Source organism: Dasypus novemcinctus, chromosome 14, assembly GCF_030445035.2.
Source record: "Dasypus novemcinctus isolate mDasNov1 chromosome 14, mDasNov1.1.hap2, whole genome shotgun sequence".
NCBI lineage: Eukaryota > Metazoa > Chordata > Mammalia > Cingulata > Dasypodidae > Dasypus > Dasypus novemcinctus.
In genome coordinates this window covers 35,537,725-35,564,605 of record NC_080686.1, presented here as the reverse complement: position 1 = coordinate 35,564,605, position 26,881 = coordinate 35,537,725, and the positions used below count along the sequence as shown (strand labels likewise).

Genomic DNA, 26,881 nt, shown 5'->3' with positions numbered 1-26,881 from the left:
CCGGGCCGGGCCTCGCCGGCCGCTCGGACAGTCGGGGGCCTGCCGCGCTCGGAGCAGCAGAGCGCTTCCCCCGAGACCTTTCGCGTCGCCGGCGCGCCATGAAGACCCTGTGGATGGCGCTGTGCGCGCTGGCGCGGCTGTGGCCCGGGGCCCTGGCTGGCTGCGCCGAGGCGGGGCGCTGCTGCCCCGGCAGGGACCCCGCCTGCTTCGCCCACGGCTGGAGGCTGGACAGGATCTACGGGACGTGCTTCTGCGACCAAGCCTGCAGCCTCACCGGGGACTGCTGCTTCGACTACTCCAGGGCGTGCCCAGGTGGGTGGCGGGCCGAGGGTGCGGCGCGGGGAGTTTGCCCGCACTCAGCGGGCGCAGTTCTGAGCCAGGCATATCCCAGCCCTCCCCGTCCAAGCGTACCACCCGTCTTTATCCAGGCGCATCCAACCCCCACCATCCAGGAGCTCCCCAGTCCCCTCCAATCGGGTGTCTCCAGGTCCCTCCATCCTGGTGCGCTCCAGGCCACCTCACCTCCCTGGCGCCCTAGCCCCTGCATCCAGTCGACCGCCGTCCCTTACATCCATGGGTGTCCCTTCCCTCCCAAAACACCCGTCTCCACCAGAGTCTGAATGCAGTGTCTGGAATACGCCTTCTGTAAGGGTGGGTGGCCTCTGAGCGGATGAATTCTCAGTGAGTCAGGAACTCCAGCCGGGGAGGGCCACCTCCTGCCTGGAGAGATGGCACTGACAGGTTTCAGGTCACACCCCTGAGCTGGGCGCCACTATTTTCATTACGTCAACCCTCAGGGAACTTTGGGCCCCAGGGAGGGATGATGAGGGAAGGAATGGCTAATCATCCCACTTTGAGTCTGGGAGGGCGCCCCCTTCTAGAGAGCAGGTCGTTTGGGACTGCAGTTGTCTCACCACTGAGCCCCAGCCCTTACCACCGCCCCTTCCTCTAAGTAGGTGGTTGATATGTTTATTGAATTCAATTTTATCTGTGTAGCATGGTAAGGATTTTTATCACATGCTTCCCATTATGTTTTAAACCTGCTGATTTCCTTTTAGAGTCAGTCCTTTCAACTTCACAATTTTCACAGTATCTCAGCATTCCTTACCCCTCCCTGTTAGGGTTTCACTGAATGTTGTTTTGATTGAATTGAACGTTAAAGGAAGAAACCGTGAGTATCGTCCTAAAGAGCAGCAGGTGCACCAGAGGAGGCACCTCTGGAAATGAAAGCGGCTCTGATTCCCATTAATCCTATCACCTCAAAGCCACCTGTGAGTTACGGACCCTGGTGTTGCCCGAGCCCAGCTCCTTCCTGGGAGAGGAGCCCACAGGGCTGTGTCTTTCCCCAGGGTGCTGACACCCGGTAGAAAGTAGCACCCCTTCTGCCCTTTGCTGCTCAAAGAGGTCGCCTGCCTGTGACCAGGACAGTCATCCCAGCGGATGCTGCAAGAACCCAAGTGAAAAAAATTAGGATTTTCTGACCTTGGTCGAAACCTAATGATTTACCTATTGAGACTGAAATTCTTTTTGATAAGCTTCTTTTTCTTTCCTGCTCCAAGGCTGGGCTACCACTAAAGTGCTGTGAAAAAGTCAGTTATTTAGGAAATGCATCCCCCTGAGCCAGGGGTCCTCCACTCTGAGCTCGGGTTTGCCTTAATTACCTGGATGCCTCAGGCCTAGCCTCTCTCACTCTGGCGGAATCACTCTCTCGTGAGGACTTTTCCCACATATTAAAGGCTATTACATAATTTAGGACAGATAGCGTGGCCAGGTCTGTGGTAAGGACAGGGATACAGAGAGGCTTAAGACGCAGTCTCTGTGGAGCAAGTGCACCTCCATGGTTGAGTGCCCTTCACATGTGTGAGGTCCCAGGTTCAATGCCCCGTGCCTCCTAAAATTTTTTTTTAAAGCTGCAGTGTCTATTCCCTAATATTTCATAGGGAACACTTGCCACATGCTTGAGGCCAAAATGGCCAGAGAGAGAAACAAGTAAAACAGGCTGAGGAATCTGAGGAATTCAAGGAAGACTTTGCAGAGGAAGTGATGGGCAAGGGAAGTCCTGGAGAAGGAGCAAGAGGTGTCCCTGAGAAGGGAAAGGGGAGTTCTAGGAGGAAAGCATTACACCTTGTTCAGCAATTACCTGGGGATGCTAGCCTGCTTGTGCCAGGCACTGTGCTCGGCCCTGAGGCTAAAATGGTGACGAGGACAGGCAGCGAGTGCAGCTCCAAGTGGAGGGACCCAGGCTCCATAGGAGGGATGCAGAAGGATGAGGCAGGTGTCACAAGAAGAACTTGCATTTCACTGTCCAGTGAGGACCCAGCTGAGCAGAGACAAGGAGTTGCAAAACTCTTGTGGTTTGTATTTGGCCTTATTTTAAGTTTAGAAGGTAGAAATATTAAAACAAAGAGCCTATCGTTTGGGGGCAGGCATTCTTCTAGTAAGTAAAAGAAGAAATGAGATGACTTACTATCTCATGAAAGAACGCGGCACCTGTGAGCCTGGGAGAAGAGCTGTGAATGCTGGAAGAAGGACCAGAGCCAGAGAAGGAAATGGTGTCTGCTAGAAATGTTAAAATGAGCATATTCAGGAGCCTTAAGTGCCCTTTTCCCAGGGAGTCAACGGAGGACATTGCAGGCCTCCACAAAAACAGACAGGGGCCTGAAAGGCCCCTCACGGGTAAACTCCCTGCGTCTGACAGATTCTTGGGATGGGAGGAAGGAAATGGAGACAACTGGAAGTTGGCCCACTTAGTGAAACAGCCTGCTGTGCCGTTAGAGGGTGAGAGTGAAGGTGAAGGTGAAGGGCACAGCTTAGCGAGCTGCTCAGCCCTGGACACACGTCACTGCTGCGCTGCCTCTGGGCTCAGGGCTCGGCCGCCCCAGGCCTGCGGGCTGGAGGCTGTTTTCCCTGGCCCTGAGCTGACCAGGCCATGGGAGCTGGCCAAGGGACAGCTTCCCTCATCTCACAAATCTGCCCCGACCCAATTATCTGTTTATTTGTATGCCTTGATTTTGCCCCTAGAGTCTTAGAATCCTGACCCACGAAGCCACCTACTGGCTTTGTGACTTTGGAGAACACATCTTAGCCACCCGGAGGCTGAGGCAGATGTCCAGTGAGGGGGATGAGCACCTAAGCACCACTTAGGTAGAAAGTGCACTGTCAGCTGACTCCCGTGGCTGGGGAACACAGATGAGCATTTTATGTTATTTTGATGGGATAGTTACAAGATAATTTTATAGCAACAAATTGCAGGTAATCTGTACCAGTTAACACTAAATCATTGATACCTTTTATTGGACTCCTACTGCATGCGAGGCCCTTGCACACTTTATCTCACTCAATCCTCACAACAATTCTGTATGAAAGGCACATGCAGGTCACAGTCCCTTGCCTGCGATCCCGAAATCCCCAAAGTGAAACATTTTTCATAATGTCACCTGACCTGAACTGAGGGAAGCTTTGCATAATCTTTGTTTAGCCCATTTAGTGTGTATATATTTTGCTTTAAAAAATATTAATGGGTTTTACAAAGTACTACCTCAGACCCTGCTGGGGAGGGGTATAAGGAATTTGCACTGTGTTCCCTTTCTAAAGTCTGAGAAATTCTGAATTCTAAAACCCTGTGCTCCAAGGATGTGGAAAAGGTGTTGTTAACCTATATTAGCATTTTTCAGAGAGTTCCTCTAGCATTTTTCAGAGGGTTCCTCGTTACTTGCATTTACATGAATGAGTACTGGAGCTGAGATGTGAACGCACGGCTGTCTGACTTCCAAGCTGCCATCAGCCACATCTCTTGTGCTAATCCATAGCTATTATTTATGCCTTGATCAATCAAGGTTCTATATCTCAGAGTCCCCAGTTTCTCTAAATACACAGAACCACTCTGCCTCTTAGAATAATCATTCCTCTTCTTACCCCATGTCATATTACCTATTGTTGTTGCCCAAAGCCATTTTAAAAAATAAAATATTAAAGTATATCTTTTATACATGAACATACGTAAACACTAAGTGTAGAGTAAAAGTGGTGAACTTACAAAACAAACATGTACATCATCATGCAGGGCTCCCATACATCACCCCTCCACCAACACCTTGCATTGTTGTAAAATGCTTTTTACAAACTATGAAAGAGGATCGTCAAAATATTACCACTAACTTACACCTGGTGTATTTTTCTCCAACCCACCCAATTATTGACACCTTATATTACTATTATATATTTATCATTCATGAGAGAACATTCTCATATTTGTCCTGTTAACCGTCTTCCACCCCTGGATTCTCTGTGTTATACAGGCCCATGCTTTGTACAGTCCATTTGAAGTGTGCACTCACTGGCTCTCATTTTCATCACCGAGTTGTGCTATCATCACCTCAGTCAATTTTAGAACGTTTTCATTGACCCAAAAGGTTTTTTTACTGACATTCCAGTAAACCTTAAGGAGTAATGTAACTTCCAGTATAACTCGGCAAACGTTACTTCTATTCCTTCATGGGTTTTTTTTTTGATAAGGGCTTTTTTTTTTTTTTTTTGGTGTGGCTAAGATGTGAAGCTCTGGAATTTCTTTTCAAAGTAGTTGTTTTTTCATTCAGGCACAAATAAAAATATAGGGTCTATAGAATTCCTACACTGCTAAGGAAATCTGTTCTGAAACAAATCATCTCAGAAAATCTCAGTATGATGATGGCATGGGCTTTGAAATATCCCATTTTGACACCAAAAATGTATCTCTACAATCCTCCCAAAAAGGATAAAACATTCTCCATTGGCTGCCCCTGACCAGGTATGAGGAGGAGAGTTGAGGAACAAATGAAGAACTTTTGGAAGATTTGCTAATCAAGCTCATACCACCTCAGCCTCAATCTCTCTCTCGCTCTAGCTCTAGCTTCTGTTATAGGTTTACAGAAAAATCGTGTGTGAAATACAGAGTTCACATATACATCCTAGTCTCTGAATTCACCTCCTGGGTTCTTTGAGTCTTGCATTCTCAGAGCATAGAAATAGTAGGCGGCATTAGCTCATTGGTGAGCAATTTTAAAGGAAGAATTATATTAATCCAAATGGAATAATAACTAACCCAAGGACAAAAAATAAATAGACTATATGGGTCAGTATCTTCTCCTAGGTTCACAGGGAGACTAGGAAAGAAAGTGGCCAAAATCTGATGACATCAACCTGGAAATAAAAGCAGCACCGTTCTTGAAAATATGGATCCAAAACTCACCCAAGGGAAGAATCACTTAGTCATTGAGACTTTCTAAGAGCCAGAACAGTCAGAGAGATGGCCTGTGGCTCCCCCTGCCTTTTTCTTTGCAGAAAAGTGAAAGGGCCCTGGAGCCCATATTCAAAGGGAGTTGACACAGCAGGATTTGGCTGCAGCCTCGGATGAGCAGTAAAGGCGGGTGAAGTTGTTAACACTTACCCAGCATTTTCCCAAGCACTTTACAGCTCTTAGGTTACTTAAGCCTGACAGCCTGCTGAGGTCGTTTCTCATTTTGGTCTCATTTTACAGATGAGGTAACCGAGGCAAAGAGAGATTAAGTAACTTGTCCAAGGTCACACCCCTGATAAGTAAAGGAGTGAGATTTGAACCTAGGAAATTCAGAGTCAGAGCCCACTCTTTAAACACTGAGAAGCTGCCTACTTAGCTGGGTAGGCCCATACTAATACCAGTAGAATGGAAGAGCCGTCCGTTTCCATGGGTTGTGTATCCTTGAAAGCGAAGAGTGTGTCCTGTTCCTCATTGTAATCTCCTAGTAGCTATTCTGGTGCCACTTAATAATGGTTATCAAAATAAATGTGACAGTCATTCAGCCTGTGCCGCATTTTCTGTGACTTCAGAGGTCACTGCTATTTGTAACATACCTATGTTTCCTTTTTCTGTCCTCGTTTGGTTTCGTTTTTTTTTTTCTGTTTTAAATTTTGTCTACATTTATGTATGATAACATTTCCCTGCCTTGACTACGAAAGATAGGTTTGTTGCAGGAAATTTGGCAAATATAGAAATGCACAAAAGAAAAAACAAATCACCTAGAAACCTACTATCCAGGAAAAAAGTTGTCTACTGTTCGATTGATGTCTTTCTTTTTCTCATGGGTTCACATGGCATAGTACATTCTGTTTTTCTAATGAGACAGCGCATTTTCTTGTCTTGCTAGCATTGCATGAAGTTATCCAGTTAATAACTCAAACAAACAAACAAAAATCACCCATTGGGGCTGGATAACATGGTTTTTAAAAGAGAAAAAAAAAAACTTGGTCATTTTATTGGAGGTTTTTGAAGGAGTAAGTATTCTCATTTGACTTTCACAGGAACTTTTGACAAGGTTCCACGGAAAGGATATACATATGGAGAAAGAAAAAGGCAGGTGACATACATTTAGAATTCTGTCACTGCGAGATGTGGGGTGTGTGTATGTGTGTGCTGGGGGATGAAAGAACTTTTATTTTCCTTCCACAGAATGTCAAGGAACTCCTGTGGGTAAAATGCAAAAAGACGATTTCCTCAGGAATGATTAGGACTATTTGAACTTAACAACTTGAGGGAGAAGGAGCTTGATTGTGGGTGGCCTTAAACTTTTAGGTGGCAAAGGGCCAAGCGGACTGGGCTAGATTACAAAGAATGCTTGAGGCTCTGTGATTAGCCAAGGAGACACTGCTACATCTTAATAAGAACAAGGTGATACACTTTCAAAGAAACAATCCAAGCTCTCTGCATAAAATGAAATACTCTATTGGTTCAATTTATTGGTGTATGTGTGAATGTGTAATTTGCTGGTATTGTTTGTGTATACGTGTATGGCACCACCAACAACGTTAAAGAAGAGTATTAGCAGGAAGCGGCTGTGGCTCAATCAGTTGGGCTCGCGTCTACCATAGGGGAGGCCCTGGGTTCGTGTCCCTGCACCTCCTTATGAGGGCCGGCTTGCTTGCCCGACGCGGAGAGGTGCCCCACCCACAGGCCCTGTGGAGAGCTGACTCAGCAAGGGGACGCAACAAAAAGGGAGACAAGTAAAAAAAACACAGAAGAGCACACAGCAAATGGACACAGAGAGCAGACAACAGGCAGGTTGCAAGGCGGGGGGTGGGGGGTGTGGGGGAATTTAAAAATAAATAAATAAATACAGACACACAGAAGAACGCACAGCAAATGGACACAGAGAGCAGACAGCAGGCAAGCCTAAGGTGGGGGGGGGATAAAAAAAAGTATTAGAAAGCTATTTTTTTAAAAATTATTCTTTGGTACCTAAAAACGGAGGAGAGTGTATCTAGTTCTGATTGCTACAATTCACTGAGACTGTGAATGAATCTAAAGAAAATCCAGTGATAAATCCAGTATTAGGTGGAAGGTGAGATGAAAAATGTCTACAGAAAGACAGGCTGAAAAGCTGGAGTCAGCAACCTGAAAGGGCCATGCTGGGAGGAAGGGGCCCTACTCAAACAGCATGACCACGCGAGCACAGGTAAGGTTAAAAACAGATTTTTTCTGCTCAAAGTAGTCTGGAATTGGGGGATGAGGAAAATTTGGATCAAATACAAGGAAATACCACTTCATACGACAGATAACAAAATTAAATAAACTTGTTACTTAAATAAACTTGTTACTTTCAAGATGTGGTGCTGGCAGGAAAAATAAACATTTAAAAGACTGGGAGAGCCCGCGGCTGCCAGGAGAAGCTGGGCTCTACCTAACCTTACAGCACAGATAGCCACGCTCCTTCCAATGGATGGCCCTTGGGGCCACTGTCCCAGGAGAGCAGGGACAGCTCAAGCCCAGGTTAGGAATTCCTGTGTTTCTGGCCATGGCATTTTCAGATTTTTGCTTCTGTCCTTCAACCTGCCTTTCCCTCCCTCTCTGGGCCTCCTTTTTTTTTTTTTTTTTTAAAGATTTATTTATTTCTCTCCCCTTCCCCACCCTGGTTGTCTTCTCTGTGTCTATTTGCTGCATCTTCTTTGTCCGCTTCTGTTGTTGTCAGCGGCACGAGACTCTGTGTCTCTTTTTGTTGCATCATCTTGTTTTGTTGGCTCTCCATGTGTGCGGCACCATTCCTAGGCAGGCTGCCCTTTCTTTCATGCTGGGCGGCTCTCCTTATGGGGCGCACTCCTTGTGCGAGGGGTTCCCCTACGCGGGGGACACCCCTGCGTGGCACGGCACTCCTTGTGCGCATCAGCACTGCGCATGTGCCAGCTCCACACGGGTCAAGGAGGCCTGGGGTTTGAACCGTGGACCTCCCATGTGGTAGATGGACGCCCTAACCACCAGGCCAAGTCCGCTTCCCTGGGCCTCCTTTTTAATTAATAATCTGAGCAGACCAGAGTCTGTTTCAATGTACAGCATTTTTTAGGGAGGATGAGGAACTTGCCTAATGTCATTTCACTCGATCGTTTAATAGATTTATTGAGCACCAACTATCTGTGTGGTGGTTTGGAGCTGGGTACCCCAGAAAAGCATGTTCTTAATCCATTCCTGTGGGTGTGAACTCTTGTAATTAGGACCATTTGATGAGGCTACTGCACTTAAGGGGCAGCTCAGCTGAATCAGGACGGGTCTTGGTCCGATTACTGGAGGCCTTATAGGGAAGGTCGTGCAGAGAGAAGAAGCCACGGGAGCAGCCAGGAGCTGAATGTCCCTGGAACCTGGGGGAGAAGGGAGAAGCCAGGAGAGGCTGCCACGTGCATTGCCATGGTACAGAAAAGCCCAGGACCAAGGATCACTGGCAGCCAGCCCCAGAATGCCACTCTTCTAGGGGACAGTGTCACCTTGATGACACCTTGATTTTAGACTTCTGGCCTCAGAATCTGAGCCAGTAAACCCCCCTTGTTTAAGCCCGCCCATCGCATGGCATTTGCCTTGGCAGCCCGGAAACTAAAACACCGTGCCAAGAACCAGGGATAAAAGGATGAAAATCTGGCATGGTCCCTTGGGCAACAACAATAACAAAACAAATAAAGATGTACTCATGAATCACGGAGGTACTAGAAGGCCAGAAACACTGAGCCCTGACAGGAAATAATGGGGTTAGGGGTGCTGGAGCTTGGAGACGCCTTTGATAAGCTGGCCAAAAAAGGACCTCCTGAAGATGAGGTAGTTCACCTGGGACCTAAAGGATCAGCAGGACCCAACCTGCCCAGCGTGGGAAGAACATTCCTGACAGAGGGAGCACGTCTGTGAAGGTTCCAGGAGTAAGGAAGCCAATATAACTGGAGCTTGAAGCAGAAGAGGGGGAGGGTGGGTGACTCCAGGAGAATGCAGGGCCAGGCCGAGGCCGGGTCACTCAGGACCTGGCAGGTCATGGCGGAGAGTTTGGATTTTATTTCAAAAACAAGTGGGAGCCACTGAGAGGAGTTCAAAAATCATGGAATTATTTTTTTTAAAAAACATTTAGTCGTTCATCTTTTAAGGTTATTGAACTTGGATATGACTGTATGTTCCTGTTAGGACATGTGAAAATATACCTTCTCTCATGTGCAGATTCAATACTGAAATATGTAACTTTTCAGTTCCTGGTCATTCTTTTTGTGGCTGTGGTAGGGATATCTGACAACTAGAAAGCTCTTGAGGAAGGGGGACGAGCTGTTAAACTAGAAAGGACCTGATTATTCTTTAAACTCTGAATCTATCCATCATCTCACTCCCCAGTGAACTGAGAGCCACAGGTATCCACCAGCCTGAAACAGGGACTCAGATGTCAACTAGAAGGAAGAGGTCCTGAAAGAAAGCGGCAAAGCCTTCTGCTGTCCATGGAGAGGCACTTAGGGAAGTGGTTCCCACCACTAACAGCCAATGGTGGACCCACTGCCAGGGGAAGAGGCTGAGCGCCACGTAAGGTAGAGCTGGCCATCTTATGACGATGGCTACCATCTGTGGAGCACCAAGCAGCAGGGCTCTGGGTTGCCTGCTCACACCCCTGCTCCCACTGCTCCCCTACATGCCAGCACTTTCTGCCTCAAGCACCTGTGACTCAGTCTGAGGCTCCTCTCTGGCCCTGGCTGGGCAACCTGGAAGGCTAGAGTTAAGATCACAGGAGTTGGGAAGTGGATGTGGCTCAATTGATAGAGCGTCCGCCTACTATATAGCGGATTCAGGGTTCAAACCCAGGGCCTCCTGGCCTGTGTGGTGAGCTGGCCCACGCACAGTGCCGCTACGCGCAAGTAGTGCCATGCCATGCAGGGGTGCCCCCATGTAGGGGTGCCCCATGCGCAAGGAGTGTACCCCACAAGGAGAGCCGCCCCATGCAAAAAAAAGTGCAGCCCGCCCAAGAGTGGCACCACACACACGGAGAGCTGACACAGCAAGATGATACAACAACAACAGCAACAAAAGCAACAGTTTCCCGGTGCCGCATGACAAGAATGCAAGCAGATACAGAAGAACACACAGCGAATGGACACAGAGAGCAGACAACGGAGGAAGGGGAGAGAAATAAATAAAATAAATCTTTTTGAAAAAAAAGATCAGAGGAGCAGCACCTGACTGACAGGAGTTGGTGGAAAAGTCTTCCAGTTTCCTTGTGCTAGGGTGAGACGACACTAAGATTGGTTCTACAGTCTCCCAGAGGGCCCCAGCAGGTTTGAGTTCCACTGCCCACTGACCACTTGTCCGTCAGCATACCCTTGTCAGTGTCTGTCCCTTCTCTGCCCCTGTTCTCTCCTCCCTTAGGGTGCTTCTCGGGATCACCTCCCAGGGAAATTACTTGCATTCAAATCCACATCTCAGGGTCTGCTTCTGGGGAAGCCAAACCTGAATATTAGGTTGAGTTTAAATAAAGAACAAGAAAAGAACAGAAGGAGTTTGATTAGCTTCCTGACACACATTAAATCTAGGCTTTTTCCACTAAAAGAGGTGGGGGTGATGTCATCAGATTCTAACAGATTATTAAGAAATTGGGAAGCTGTGACCAGGTCGGAGTCTAAGGAACATAGTCTGTTGGGCTCCATTAAATAGCTCATGAAACTAAAAAGTGAGGAGTGAGACAGTTAGGTTGTAAGAAAGAATATTTTATATGCTATATATGAATTTGAATTAGGTTGAACAGACTAAGCTTTAGTGGGAAAGGGGACAAGAATATTAATGGAATATTTCAAAAGGAAATGTGTGTCATGTGACTTATACATGGCTCGTATAATAAATCTGTCAGAAGTTTTTTATACTTCCCCTAACCTCTGTGACCAAAGTTCTCTTGTTATTTGTGATGAATTGTAATCCAAATAATCAAAAGTTCACAAATTGGTCAAGAATAGAATCTTTTGTGCAAAATAGGAATAAACATCTCGGAAAAATCTTCTAACTTCAAATATTTTGTGGAACAACTTTTTGTTCGTATATTTCTATAGGAACTTTTTATTTAATTTTATCTTACAATTAAGTCATTAAGATATTGTTGTTCAGGACCCTAGAACTTTCTGATTCTCTTTATATGCTTTTAAGGTTATGGATTAGAAAAACTGGAAATAGCATTTTTCCAAGAACAAACCTTAGCCAATAGGAACAACAACTGATTCAACGATTCTGTGATTTGAGAACTTTAACTGTGGGACCAAACCAAATAAATAAACAAACATTGGATATGAGACACAAATGTTTAAGAAACACTGGGGGACTAAATTCAGTCAGAAAACTATCCCCAATGTCATCTTTCTCATATGAATAATGTCTAACCTAAGTCCATATTATCAAATTCTGAGTTAAAGCCATGGCAAAACTTAATTCACAATGCTGTCTAAATGTTAAGCTTTGAAACAAATATTTAAACAAGTGTATTATTAAGTGTTGTTCAAGTCCAATATGCCAGGGCTGTGCTAACTAGTCTCAGGGATGAAGAAAGTTGGGAGAGAAGGAGAAGCATTGAGAGAATTAAGGACAGGAGTCTTTCTCAACCAGTTTCCTGGGAATTTCTGCCTTCCAGTCCTATGGGCCAATTAAAATATATGACCATCAATAGAAAATCGAAGGGACCAACAAGAAATGACAGGAGCCCAGAGTGACCTGTTACTGATTTTCTAAAAGATATATACATGGTAGATATTGGGAATAAACTCTACTGTGGCCCATTCTTGCTTCCTTAGATAGACATGTGATACCTATGGGTTTTTAGATGATTAATGAAAGTCTGTTTTATAACAGTGTTGAAATTTTGGATTACGGACAGATGTTCATATTGTTTGTGACCCTTTTCATGTCAGATTTAGCTACGTGCTGCCAAATACCACGTCTTCCAAAGCCATGAACCCTAAACTTAGAGTGTACAGAGAGGCAAAATGAGTTTTCAAGTACAAACTGTCTAAGGTCCAAATCAAGGTTTCAGAGCAGTCAAAGTGCTTTCTTGGTGAAAACACTATACTCTTGAAATTGTGAGGGTGAAAGGGAAATGGATCACATTTGGTAGAAAAAAAGAGTTTTGGCATCTGGTTCAGAGGCCTGACTTCTGTCTTCTTCCCTTCATCTTTTCTTATATCCAATTTCAAGTCCTGGAATAATTCGATTTAAAAATGCATCACAGTCCTTTAACAAGATTCATTAGGACTTTAAGTTGGAAAGCTAAATGTGAAGCCACATTTTACAGTCACAGCCATTTGATATTGAGTTTTTAAATTCCATCATTAGATTTGGTAAGCAGACAACACAATCAATGAAAGGGTCACAACTTCTGGCTTGACCTGTCCGTTAGGTGACTCCTCAGACGTCCTGCTAGACTTCTGGAGGCCTACCTAATGTGTAGAGGAGCATAAACCTACGGAAAGATCGAGATGCTCGGGCCAGACTCTCGCTGGACCCTGCCTCTTGGTGCGTGTCTGCGAGTACCGAGCCCTGGTTGTCGGGGTCTCAGTGTGGACTTGAGGTTCTCCAGCTCTGATATTCGTTGTCTGTGGACCATGGAGGACGAGAACAGGATATCCATGGGAAGCGTGGAGGAGAGGGGTCGTAGGATCTGGCCTAACCAGCTCTCTTACGGAGACACACTTGCCGAAAGCACTGACGAGGTTAGGAGAGGGGATCACTGGTGGATGAAGCACGTTTTCTCTTTTACACTTCTCTTTTTCCCCTTTCATTTTCTACAACGAATATGTATTACTGTTATAATAAAAATGTTATGGGCAGGGCAGGATAAAGTCAATCTCAAGGTGAAACAAAAGGAAAGGAAAGGAGACCAGGTGAGGAGGGTCCCTGAAAGCATCTGTCTTATTTACTTGGGTGTATCTCCCGCTCATACCTGCCTTCAGGATCAGAGAAATCCTCTTGGCACTAAGAGTTCCCGGGCCACTCAGCGGGTCACCCACTGTAACAGATGTACCCCAGTCATGAAAGATGCCGTTCATGGGGAAAAGCGGGGGCGGAGCGTATGGGAATGCCCTATATTTTCCATGTAACATTTATGTACTCTAAAGCTTCCTAAAAAAAAGTTGCCCGATTATCAGTTAACCATCAGACATGGTGCAGCCGACGTCAACTGCTCCGAGGCTCTGTGTTGCTCCTGATAAAGGACCCCCATCCAAGCTGTTCAGATGGAACGAAGCGCGAATGTTTTTGTTGGCGGGACGTGAGGGAGGCGCCCTGGCACCGCCGGGCTTGCTCAGGTGGGCGTCTCTGTGCTGTTTTGCAGCTCGCCCGTGCCTCGTGGGGGAGTGGAGCCCCTGGAGCGGCTGCGCGGATCGGTGCAGGCCCACAGCGCGCGTGCGGAGGCGCGCGGTGCGGCAGGAGCCGCGGAACGGGGGCGCGCCGTGCCCGCCGCTGGAGGAGCGAGCCGGCTGCCTGGACTACGCCACCCCGCGGGGCCAGGACTGCGGCCACGCCTTCGGTACTGACGTGCTCGCGGTTGCCCCCTTGGGTATCTTTCATGAAAGTTCCATGCGCTGCAGGGAGTGGGATGGGAGAGGGTGCCCGAAGCTGATAGGAAGCTCCGGAAATGCTCCGGAAATGAACTCATGGCCAGCCGCCCAGACGCCTGCCTTTGTCGGCTTCCCTCTGTATTTTATAACCTGATGACCCGCTCTCAGGGGCGGGGAGAAGGGAATAAAACACATGGGCGTTGTGCCTTTTAGGGAACTCAATCTGGCCATAACCGATTTTCCATAGAATGCTGTTTCACACAGGATAGTGTCCAGTAAGGATAACCATTTCACTTTAGCCTTCCACTGTAATTCCTGTTTAATCACATGCGCGCACACGTGTGAAAATAGTAGAAGAAAAATCACCTCCTCAACAATGACCAGCGATTCTCTTAGAACACCTGCCTTCCCTCTGAAGCACACTGGATTGGGGTGGATACTCAGATTTGTGACTGAAGAGATCGCTCTGGTTTGGGGCGGTGAAGCAAGGGGTTCAGGGTCAGCTCCTCATGATCCAGGAGCCATCCTAAACTCACCAAGAAATAAACAGGAAGGCCAAGGGCAATTATGTTTGATCTGGATTGAGTCTGGTGGGGCAAAATACTGTCTTCTCAGGATAGCGAAGATCATATGGTTTTGGTTTTCATAGGAAACTGTAAAATTTCAAGTCAACGTGACCATCCTCAAGCTGCTGCCTTCATTCCTTCATTCCACACCTCTTTACTGAGGTCTGCTGATGGGGTGGGAGCCTCTAGTGGTGACAAAAGTCACAGCGGAACCTGTATGATTTCATAGTCTGGTGAGGGAGTATACATTAGTCAGAGAACCCCAGGAAATTTATCTTAGGAAATGATAGCTGTGGTACTTGGCACAACCTGTACCCAACAAGTGAGAGATACACGAGGCTCTGAGCTGGATAAAAAGGTGATTTCCCCTGGGCTTGGGTTGGGGGAGTGAAGGGGCAAGACTTCCCTGAGGATGAGCTGCTTGGGCTGAGACCAAGAAACGAGGAAGTGTAGGACTGCCCAGGACTAGGGACCAGTGTGGCTAAACCTGAAGGCAGGTGTGGACAGGGAAAAGCTGAAGAAAGTATGTGTTTATGTAGCAGAGCAAGGCCAGCGGTGAGGCAAAGCTAGAGCATTGGGGCCTGCCTGGCCTGACCAGCACAGGGCCTTCCAGAGCCCTGTTTAGGAATCGGGTCTTTATCTTAAAGCCGTTGGGGTATTTTCTGCAGGAGCTGACGTGATTGGATTTGTGATTTCAAAAGTTGCTCTGCTAGTGGAGTGGCAAATGGAGGGACCAGGATGAAGGCTTCTTATTGATAACAGCAGTCATATTAAACTTTCCAGGAAATAATTTAATGCCTTGAAAGTGCTTGTCTCACAAAAACTGCCATAGAGCAAAATCCCATTCCGTTCATGCACTCTGCAGAAACACTATAGAGAAGGCTCAGGGAGGAAGATGCTTTATGACATTATTGATTTTTGGGGATTGCTCCAAATCCTATAGTCAATCTATCAGTAGACACAACTGCTCTCCTCATGTGCGGGGTTTGGCTGCAAGAAAGTATTTCTTCAACACCTTAGACTCTTCATTACAACAGGACAATGCCTGTTGCAGAAAACGTGCAGGAAGGGTCAGTGAAGGGGATGCCATAGAACATGAGCGAGGGCACCAGGGAACATGATTGTCATTGGCACAAGACACAGCTGTAGTCCCCACATCCTACTCTGGAGTTTTCTCCTCTGATTGAAGATGTCCACTCCTCTGCCCTCCTCCAAATGTCCTCATGTTCCCAAATTAGCCCCCTTATTCATGCCTTCCACCAAATTCCATTAAGAGGATTTTAGGAAGCAAGCAATCTTATCTGACTCCCCATAAGGTATTAGTGTCTCTGGCTTAACATCAGCAGGAGCTATCTGTACTTAAAGACCTACTTTCTTAAAAGATAAAATAAAATAATAAAGTAAAATAAAATCTCCCAGTTTGGAAATAGAGGGAAAATCTCCACTTGGGGAGGCCATTACAGGTTTATCTGACAAAGAGGACTCAGCAGAATCTAGGGTTTTAATGTCTCCATGGTTATCATTATCAGCCCATATGTCCCCTTTCCAGTTTTCAGGATCCCATTCCTTCCCAATAAACACCCTCACTTTAACACTTGCAGACACCCTGCAAGGTTGGGAATTCAATTTACATAGTAATTCAGCCACTCACACAATGAGACTCTGGGTCTAGTTTTTAGAAAGCTCCAGTCTGTGGCTGCAAGAAATAAGACCTTTCTGGGCACACAGAAACTTTCATGTCCTTCATGCAGGACTTGAGCTGGGAATTTGTAACCTTGTGCTCATCCCTTTCTTTAACCACCGAATGTAGCATATTTAAGAAAAAGCAGCCAATATCAAACTTTTTTTAATATCATAAAACTCTTTTAAGGTATCAAATACACTTTTAACCAGAGCCTTGCCTCTTATAAGCATTTAAGTAGGAGCAGCCAATGGTGATATTTTATGTATCTCAATTGCCAATTCATACCAGGGAATATTAGTGCCATCTTGGTCATGGGAACCATGGGAAATAGTCATTAGTGGCTTTTAATCTAATCAGATTAGAGAACAAATTCTAAAAACCCCAGAAACAAATCAGAAATCTCATTCTTAGGATACTGTTTCTCAGGAACTAGGTCCAGTACCAGAATCTGTATTAGGTACTATTGTGCAGGGAAACAGAAACACAGATGTGTGTTGTGTTTATTAAGAGATTTATTGTAGGAATTGGTTCATGTGACTGTGGGGATTGGCAAATCTGAATTCCACAGGGCAGGCCGCAAGCTGGTAATTAGGATGAAGGTTTTGAGGAATTCCTCAGCAGAAGCTGGCTAGCTGAAGTAGAGATAGAAATTTTTTTTTTCTCACTACTGAAATCATCATCTCCTTTTAAGGCCTTCAACTTCTCTCATTGCTGAAGGCAGTCTCCTTTGTTAATTGTAATTGTAATCAACCACAAATGCAATCAACCGACTAATGATTTAAATCCATGAAATAGCCTCACATTATCAGGCCGCTGCTTGCTTCACCAAACAACTAGATAACATAACTTAGCTAATTTGACACATGAAGTTAACCATCAGAAACTCTTGTGATTACCTTGGGCACACCTGAATAATCTAGGATAACTTCCCTATCATAAGGTCAGCTGAGTAGCAATCTTAACTCTGTCCTCAACCTTGATTCCCCTTTGTCATGTAGGTTAACATGTTCACAGGTTCCAGGGATTAGGATGTGGACATCTCTATGGGGCCGTTATTCTACTATGACAAGGAGGCAGGACAGAATGATTATCCTTCATTTACAGATGAGGATATTGGAGTTCAGAGAGGTGGCACTATTTGAGATAGGCTACTAGAATTTAAGCCTAGATCTTTTTGGTCTAAGTCCAGTTGACTTTCCCCCCTCGATATTGTTTTGCTGCTACCCATCATCATTAGAGCTAAAATTGTGATTACAAATTCTGTTAACTGAATAGAAAATATAAAGTCCCTGTGTAGTCAGTGGGTGAAACATGAAAACTGAAGCTTTTTAAAAAATTAATAAGTAGCCATTGCATTTCCCTATTTCCTTTAATGCATATCATATTTACAGTTTTATCATATAAACAAGTAAAAAAACATGATTGAATTTGTTCCACATTACTGACAATTGTTTTATATGCATTTTCTTCCTAAGTAGAGATTGCTACACATTATAAACTTTATGCTTCCAGGGAGGTATTTGCCAAATTTTTATTTTATTCTTTTCTACAATGTATCTACAGACCAGAGATTTTAAGCCTGCTTTTGAGACACCCCATTGTGTTAGTGGAAATTAGGAAATTCTTGAAGCAAATTTAATTTACTTTAATCTTCAAAGTAAGTATGTGAAGTGCCATGGTTTTAGAAGCTGAAATTGTAAAACCAAACAATGGTAGACTGATAGAACAGCAGAAAAGATTGCCAAAAAAAAAAAAAAGTTACATTTGAATCTAGTTGCCAGGAAGGGAAATGAACATTTATTGAGAGCTTTTGTCCTAAGGTTCCCAGCTATGTGCTTCCAAACACAAGCAGAAGCCCAAAGGCAAAAATAACTTCTAAATTATTTACTACTATTAATTAATGAAACTAATTTTGTGGGGAATATTTAAAAAGTGGAGCTGGTTTGGAGAGCTGCAGGCAATCTGGCTCATGGTGGTCTGATTTTCTAGACTCCTGAGAGAAGGAAGAAAGCCCTCTCAATAAAACGTGCCATTCACCCAACCATGGAGGAGAAAAAGGCTGGGGTTAGGCTTGCTTTTGTGATACGCCATACCCAAAAAGGCTGAAACTGAACATGGTTAGTAGGTTTTAAAAATCAGAAGATAGCTTCTGTGTTAGAGCCCTTGCTTAGTCATTTACTATTTATTTTCTCACTTAACAAATGAACACAGAAATGAGTCAGAAGAACAGAAATGAAGAAAATATTTTAGAAAACTAAAATCCTTTAGATGTTACTGTTTCTGATTATTAGGTCTAAGAGAAATAGAGAAGGGTCCTAATATACATGTATTGCTCTTTTCTATTCTGTCCATGGATTTTAGAAATTCAAAAAGCATAGTCACATTTGGAAAAGAAAACATGAAATGCTCTTTGAAACACAATTAAGCATGGTAGTGAAGCAAGGAAGAGCCACACAAGCTGGAACTCTGGGTTCAACTCTAGATATGGATAATTTCCAAGCACCAAACAACATGAGACAAGAACTACACCTGCAACTCTCAAGAGCAAGTGGCTGGTATTAGGCCACTCTTGCCTTATATTCCCTAGTAATATAAAAATGACTCCTCATCAAGAAAATCTAAGAAAGAATTAAGGCCTGCCATCTTGTGGTAGTAAGGAACCAGGTAAAATGAAAATGTAGGCTCGAAGCATGTGTTTTGCAATTGGTACCCTCAGACCACTGATGGATGACTTTGGTGTATCAGAAGCCAATGCCAGCTTGTATGTACCTTTCTGGGGATCATCCAGTTTCTGAAACACAGGGTAGAAGGGATTGTTGAGCCATCTCAGCCACAAGGCTCAGTGTAGGAACAGAAAACCACAGGAATATAGGACCTGTGCACTTTGGTGGCAATCCTGTAACTTCATTCACTCATTAGTCCATTCATTCAACATACACAAATTTCAGTGTGTAAATAAATGTGTAAGTAGTATAGTGATGAACAAAGCAAAACCCTGCTTTCCTCAAGTTGACAGCAGAGTCAATCAAGGGTTATTATCGACTCAGTGATGCAATAAGGCGACAGACAATCAAAATAAAATTAAGGAAGAAAGCAAAGGCTTCAAGGATTCCTGGCTCCTTTTCTTTTCTCCCACCCAGAGGATCAGAGTTGGCATAGAGCTTGGGAAACAAGGACCACTTATGGCTTTCTTTCCCCGAGTGGTGTGGGGACAATGCTATGGCTGGCTGGGCATCTCACCTTCATGACTGTACAGTGGGTGAAGCTTCCAGACTGTGGTCACTGGGAGGCTTGGGGTACACATTATACTTTCCTGTTTTGCTCCTGTTTTTCTCATTTCCTCTCTCGGGTCATTCTCTTTTATTATCTTCCTCTCAGAAGTCCATACTTCCCTCTCTTATTCTTAAACTTTATTAATTTTCCTCCTTTTTATATCCTTCATTTGTCTCCATAATCTCTCCCTTTTTCCATTTTTTTTTATTACTTCCTCTTGGTTTTCTCCCTGTTCTCTCTCCTTCCTTCACACAAGTTTTATTATTGCAAATGGGCATGACAAAGGTCAGCAGTTCCCTTTTCAACCTTTACACACACACACACCTCTGCTGAATTTGGTTCTCTGAACACAGTGACTTAGCCGTGTTCCTCTTGTTGAGGGTGAGCCGCAGACCTTTGGACTTCACAGTGGAGCACTTCAGTCAGGTGTGTAACCGAGTACTTAGGCTACATATGTTCAATGTAATTCTCCCTTTTCTAGTTCCTGCCTTTATAACTACCTCTGCATTCAACAAGGAGAGAACAAGACAAGCGGCATCTCCACAGTGGTCTACAAATACAGACAATGCTGGGTAATTTGGTTTTTTGATTTATGTTTTTCCAGTTGTGTGGTGAAGTCAGTCCCAAAGAGTCAACTTGGTTTACCTATGTTTTCCTGTTACTTGTTCATTGATTTTGGGTAAAACATGATTCTGTACCCCAGAGTTAGGAAAGCACTTGTACTGACCTTCTCTTTGTAAGGCTACACAGATTTACCTATGAGGTCTGATCTCCAAGGAGAAAGTGCTATATAAAATTTAGATATTATTTTAGCTGTTTTACTGAGGATGTTCCTCTTACACTCTCTGAGGGACCACAGATACCAGCCGTCACCTCTCTCTGGTGAATTTTTTTTGAGGTACCAGGGCTGGGGTTGAACCAAGGCCCTCAAATGTGGGAAGCCAACACTCATCCACTGTGCTATACTGGCTGCCTCTTTGGTCAATTTTAAAGGGACACATCTGAGGATTTCTTATCAAAACCTAATGACACAGGCTGGAGGAACTTCCATACTCACCTGAAGTCCATTCTTCTACCACCTGATGGGCAATACCAGACTGACCCATGTTCTAATCCCCACACCGCCCCTCACTAACGATTAGATCTTGCATAAGTTGCTCCACCTCAGTTTTTTCATCTTAAAAAAAAATATATTAATACCTACACATGGTGTTGTGAGAATTTAATGAGACAATATCACTAAAGAGATTTCTGTGTTAAGCTAATTAAAGCTAGAATTTCATTAAAGCTCATTAATGAATAAACACATTACCTAAAGATACCTAATAAATGGTATCTTCCATTGTTAATGGATACCTAAAAGATATGTAATAATGGTATCTTTCATCTTCTTTGAAGCACTCTCTCCAAACACTTTGCTTTTAGCCTGCTGCAGCTCATAATTCTTATGGCTAAGAAACCAACCCACTGTAGTTTAGAACTGAAAGTACACCAAGTCTCTTCTATATCTATATCAAGTTTTTCTGTTTTATTTCCCTGAAGAACTGTAAAATGCCTTTAAGTAGAAGATTCTAAAATATTTACCCTTATCTGGATGCTCTGCCCAGGGCCTTCAGAATCTAGTCACATGTAGTGTTGAGTTTCCCACAGCTCAGCATAAGGTGCCACTAAAGCTCTATCACAAAAAAAAAAAAAAAATCCCAGCTCTCCATTTCTACTGTTATCTGTGATGCCCACATGACTTTGGTGTTTGACTTCAAGTCAGAGCTCATCATCCTTTCCCAGATCATGCCTGTGAACTGGAAGGAGAATGTCAGGAAGGCCTCTGGGGAGATTTGCGGAGCAAAACCAACCCTCCTGGGGCTCACATTTAAAAGTTCTCAGGCTCAAACAATTGCTTGTTTATTTAAAATACCAGCAAAGTTATCAAGGGCAATTTTCCCACTAAAACATGCTTTTATACACCATTTAGTGGTGTAATCAGAATACAGAATATCCAAATATCTACAAATTCATGTTGACCAAATAACCTTTGTGGACTGAAACTGTAAAGGATTGTTGCAGCTGTTGATCAATTTGAATGAGACTTTATGAGGCATTCTGTGGTTGTTGTGAAACCTGTGAAGGTGCATTGTATTTACCTTCTCTAGTCTGCCAAATGACTGAGGATTCCATGCTTCCTAAGACTTTGTCCAGTGTTATCCACTCAAATTACAGCAAGTGAAATTGTTACTTTTTTCTCTAGATACTGTATGGAGTTCAAGACTGAGTCATTGACTCATCACTGTGCTATGGAAAATCGACCCCTGACTCGATGGATGCAGTATCTCCGAGAGGGATACACAGTATGTGTAGACTGTCAACCTCCAGCTATGAATTCTGTGAGTCTTCGTTGTTCCGGAGATGGCCTGGACTCTGATGGGTAAGGGAGGGAACTTGGCTGAAGAATTTTCAGCTATCAGTCCTCTGTGGGTCTTGAATAGCTGACCAATATGTACGTAACAAATCAAAGCACAGTGTGGGGGAGTCAAAGAGTGAGGAGACACTTTGGTCTACCAATTCCAGACGTGTGGGCCCTAGTTCACAGTGTGGGACTCAGTTGCTCTATATACCAGAGACAAATGGGTCAATTTTGTTATTAGGATTCAGACTTGTCTGCCAAATGGCCACCAAACCCTGACTGCTCCCAGTGGTCTGAGGACCATTTGAATTAGAATCTTTGGAGATGGTGTTTTAGAGTATTCAGGTTCCTGAACCCCTTTAGACCCACCAGATAGGAATCTTTGAGAGTGGATTTTTACCAATCTTAAAATCAGGAGTCAGTAGACTTTTTTTTCTAAAGAACCAGATGGTAGATTTTGGCTTTGCAGGCTCTATGGCCTGTCACAACTACTCAGCTCTGCCCTTGTGCATACAAGCAGTCATAAACTGCCATGTCAACAAATAAGCCTGGCTTTGTTCCAATAAAACTTTATTTATGTACACTAAAATTTGAGTTTTATATAATTTTTAATGTCACAAAATATTCTTCTTTTGGTTTTCTTTTACCCCCAACCATTCATAAATGTACAAACCTATTCTTAGCTCACAAGCCATACAAAAGCACATGGTGGGCCGGATTTGGCTCATGGCCTTAGTTTGCCAACCTGTTTGGCAATTCATACCCACAGCAAACAGAATCATTGCTCAAAGGGGTGGTCATAAAATAATGACTGAGATAATGGTGGGCTTTTCTCTGTAGGATCATTTAATTTGTACCTATAAAGTAACTTAACCCCTGGCTGAGGTACCAGTGACTTTTAAAAATAATAATTTTAGTTATCTGGTTTAGCTCTTTTCAGTTCCCCCTTTTTTTCATTATGGAATCAGAGTTAGAAAGGGTTACAAGAGATCAGCAAGTTAAGATTACTCTAATTTAAACATACATGAAACAATTGATTCTTTGCCTTCATGTAACATTTATCCATGTATTTGGATCAAGTTGGAGAACAAATACAATAACCCGAAAGTATTCTCTTGACATGATGGTATCCTGAAATAGGAACTAACTGATAATTTACTTTGACAGAACCTAAATGGTCTTCTGCTCCTTACAACCAAAGGGAAACTCAGTTTGATTATAATTGTTTTAAAATCTTCAATTTATAGTATACTTTCATTAAATTAGAATTTTCTTAGGTTTACTTTTAGTGTAACTAACATTTTCAAATTATCATTTCAGAAATCAGACTCTTCACTGGCAAGCAATTGGTAATCCTCGATGTCAAGGAACTTGGAAGAAAGTTCAGCGAGTAGATCAGTGTTCTTGTCCAGCTGTCCACAGTTTTATTTTTATATAGATTGTTAAGTAAATTGTTCATTGTGTTTCTAAACTGTTAAATATTAGCAAGACAAATCCAATGCTTCATAACCCTTCAAAACAGTTTAGTCAAAGTCCCTGAATGCATGTCATTGCCACACTCTGAAGCAGAGAAAGAAAATTTAGGGACCAATTCTTAGGAAACAACTTTAAGTTTTTGACTTTCCATCTGGAGTCCTCTCATTCAACAGGGGGCCCATGAGACACAGAATACATGGCTGCTTGCACTAAAATTACTACAATATGATCCATTTATTGGTAAGTTGTCATTTAAGTGTACCCATACTTTGAATCTTGCTGTCCTTCCACCTATTCTGTAATCTCCTAAAAGCTTCTTGCTTAAAAATGTATACAGATTTACGTACACCTTTACACATACACTTCCCTTATATTATTCTACAAATTCAAATAGGTGCTCACAAATAATTTTCCAAAGGACAAGTTGTTTAAGATTTCAGTAAGCATTTTGTAATGATAAAACAACAGCTGTGCTTACAATTTTTTTTTTTTAAGAAGCTTTTTTTGTTGTTGTTGCTGGTTGAAAAGATCAATTAAATGCTCATTCTAGATCAACAGGAGTCCTTTAAATGTTATATTTTCATAAAGAGAAATTTTGGAGCCAGTAAATGAAACAATTTTTTAAATTATGGATGCTCTACCATCATTAGCATCTAGGATCATTTATGAGGCTATAAAATAACCTTCAGAGTTCAACTTTAGGTTTAGTTGAAGTAAACTTATAACTTTTGTTCTTCAGCATAGATTTTCTTGGGTTGGGAGTTGAAGGCAGAGGTACGGATACAGAGGGCATGGATTTTATTACAAATACTATGATCCCACACACAGCAAGAAAAGTATTAGTCTCCTTATTTTATGATTGGAAAACCAATGAACCAGAGGCAAACTGGTGTATTTAAAGATCAGGGATGCCAAGTCATTTTGCAAGTGAGCTGTAGAGCCAAATCTCAACTCTCATCTAGGATTCAGTCTTGAGTAAAAACTAGATTACATCAAAGACTGTGCTGTGAAAATTAAGGCCTTTTAAATTTTGAAACAAACTTTAAATTCAGAATATCTTCTTTGGAGAACTGTGTCTCAAGATTTAAACTATGTGAAATTTCTTTGGTCTTAATTGTATAAAATATTCACTAACAAATTATTTACTACTATATATATTTCTTGTTGTTTATCATGTAATGACAATGCCAACAGCTTGTTTTGTGGTATATTAAATTCCACTGAAATTAATAATAAAAAGTTTCAGTCTCATCAAGACTAGGAACATTTTAAGGGTATTTCCAACATTTATAAAGCAAGATTTTTGAAGTCATACCTGAATGATTTTCAATGTTACTTAAAATTTGTATACCAGTAAATAAAATTTTGTTTACATTGTTAAAAACTCTTTATATGTTCGACTAGAAAATAATCCAGATTTTCTGGATTTGTCAGAGAATGTGCAAAATCTTACCCAAACAAAATAAAATAAAACAAAATAAAAACCTTTAGAACTGATGCAAATAGGTACCGCAACTATCAGCAATAAAGCTACCACGTAGGTTGGTGCAAAAGGAATTGCAGTTTTGGACGTGAATTTTAAAATCATTATAACTAGGCTCAAACACATCTTTATTAATCAAAATAGGAACTATTACAATCAACACATTTTTGCCAATGAGAAATAAGTTTGTTTATTCCTGCAGCATAAAAACCCAGGCTTCGAGATTCGACGAATTCTTGGAAAGCATTTTCTGCATCCTGCTGGTTGTGGAAGTGTTTCCCTGAAAAAAGTGTCAAGATGCTTGAAGAAGTGGTAGTCAGTTGGTGAGAGGTCAGGTGAACATGGCGGATGAAGCAAAACTTCATAGTTCACTTCACTGAACTTTTTTTTTATTTTTATTTTTTATTTCTCTCCCCTTCCCTCCCCCCCCACCCCGGCCCAGTTGTCTGTTCTCTGTGTCCATTTGCTGCGTGTTCTTTTTGTCCGCTTCTGTTGTTGTCAGCGGCACAGGAATCTGTGTTTCTTTTTGTTGTTGTTTCATCATCTTGCTGCGTCAGCTCTCCGTGTGTGCAGTGCCATTCCTGGGCTGGCTGAACTTTCTTTTGCGCTGGGAGGCTCTCCTTATGGGGCGCAGTCCTTGCACGTGGGGCTCCCCTACGCGGGGGACACCCCTGCGTGGCAGGGCACTCCTTGCGCGCATCAGCACTGCACGTGAGCCAGCTCCACATGGGTCAAGGAGGCCTTGGGTTTGAACCGTGGACCTCCCATGTGGTAGGCGGACGCCCTATCCATTGGGCCAAGTCTGATTCCCTTCGCTGAACTTTTAAGTGCTGGTTGTGAGATGTACAGTTGGGCACTGTCGTGGAGAAGAACTGGGCCCTCTCTGCTGACCAATGCTGGCTGCAGGTGTTGCAGTTTTCGGTGCATCTCATTGATTTCCTGAGCATATTTCTCAGATGTAATGGTTTTGCTGGGATTCAGAGGCTAAGGGTATCAGACCAGCAGCAGACCACCAAACAGTGACCATGCCCTTTTTTTGGTGCAAGTTTGGCTTTGGGAAGTCCTTTGGAGCTTCTTCTTGGTCCAACCACAGAGCTGGTCGTTGCCAGTTGTATAAAATCCACTTTTCATCGCACATCACAATCTGATCGAGAAATAGTTCATTGTTGTTGCGTAGAATAAGAGAAGATGACACTTTAAAATGATGATTTTTAAAATTTTCGGTCAGCTCATGAGACACCCACTTATCAAACATTTTCACCTTTCCAATTTGCTTCAAATGCTGTATGACAGTAGAATGGTCGATGTTGAGTTCTTCAGCAACTTCTCATGTAGTTTAAGAGGATCAGCTTTGATGACTGCTCTCAATTGGTCGTTGTCAACTTCCGATGGCCAGCCACTATACTCCTCTTCTTCAAGGCTCTCATCTCCTTTGCAAAATTTCTTGAACCACCACTGCACTGTACGTTTGTTAGCAATTCCTGGGCCAAATGCATTACTGATATTTCTACTTGTCGCCACTGCTTTACCCATTTTGAACTCAAATAAGAAAATCGCTTGAATTTGCTTTGGTCTAACATTATTTTCATAGTGTAAAATAAATATAAAATAAACAGCAACTAAAAAGTCATTAGCAAAAAAACATAAAGTGAGAAATGCATATTAAAATGATGTATAACATAACCACATTTATTTAAGAATGTATGCCAATATCAAACAGCAAATTTCATCAATGCAAAACCGCAATTATTTTTACTCCAACCTAATAGTTATGGTTCCAATATGTGCTATATAACATTTAACATATTTGAGTTGAATTGTTCACCTTATGCATTTAATTTTGGGTGCACAGCCACTAATTACTTTCATACTGAAATTATATTTTTGTTATTTCTATTCTTGAGAAGAATTTTATAGGCTAGTAGACTTAGCTATTATATTAAATAATGTTTTTGTAAAGCTCATTATTAATTCTAACAAAGCCAAGTACAGTTCAGAACTGAAACATGTACTCCTAGGTGATTAATGAAGAAGCAAAAGTTTTTATTTTCTAAGTTAAAGATCAAAGTATTTAAAACCTCTTCAACATTCTTTTTAAATTAGTGCTTTAAAGTTGGGGACCTTTCCGCAGGCAATCTAGCAATGATTTACGAACTTTAGAGTTACTT

The 26,881-nt window shown here is 43.0% G+C and overlaps 1 protein-coding gene and 1 pseudogene across 1 annotated transcript; one reads left to right on the top strand and one right to left on the bottom strand.

Moving 5' to 3' along the window:
- SBSPON (somatomedin B and thrombospondin type 1 domain containing) lies at positions 1-24,614 on the top strand. The gene is made up of 5 exons (XM_004462478.5): positions 1-312; positions 13,605-13,799; positions 19,835-19,925; positions 21,599-21,775; positions 23,075-24,614. Exons 1-5 carry the CDS (start codon positions 99-101, stop codon positions 23,190-23,192), a joined length of 795 nt encoding a protein of 264 aa, XP_004462535.2. The 5' UTR covers positions 1-98; the 3' UTR covers positions 23,193-24,614.
- A 715-nt stretch (positions 24,615-25,329) lies between these two features.
- LOC139436381 (histone-lysine N-methyltransferase SETMAR-like) lies at positions 25,330-26,375 on the bottom strand (annotated as a pseudogene).
- Between the last annotated feature and the right edge of the window lie 506 nt (positions 26,376-26,881).

Bases quoted from the DNA above. Each gene is read 5' to 3' on its own strand.
- SBSPON (XM_004462478.5), top strand. From the start codon at position 99: ATGAAGACCCTGTGGATGGCGCTGTGCGCGCTGGCGCGGCTGTGGCCC. The intron at 19,926-21,598 runs GTAATTTGGTTT...TTTTTTCTCTAG, and splicing joins ACAAATACAGACAATGCTGG to ATACTGTATGGAGTTCAAGA. The intron at 21,776-23,074 runs GTAAGGGAGGGA...TTATCATTTCAG, and splicing joins GATGGCCTGGACTCTGATGG to AAATCAGACTCTTCACTGGC.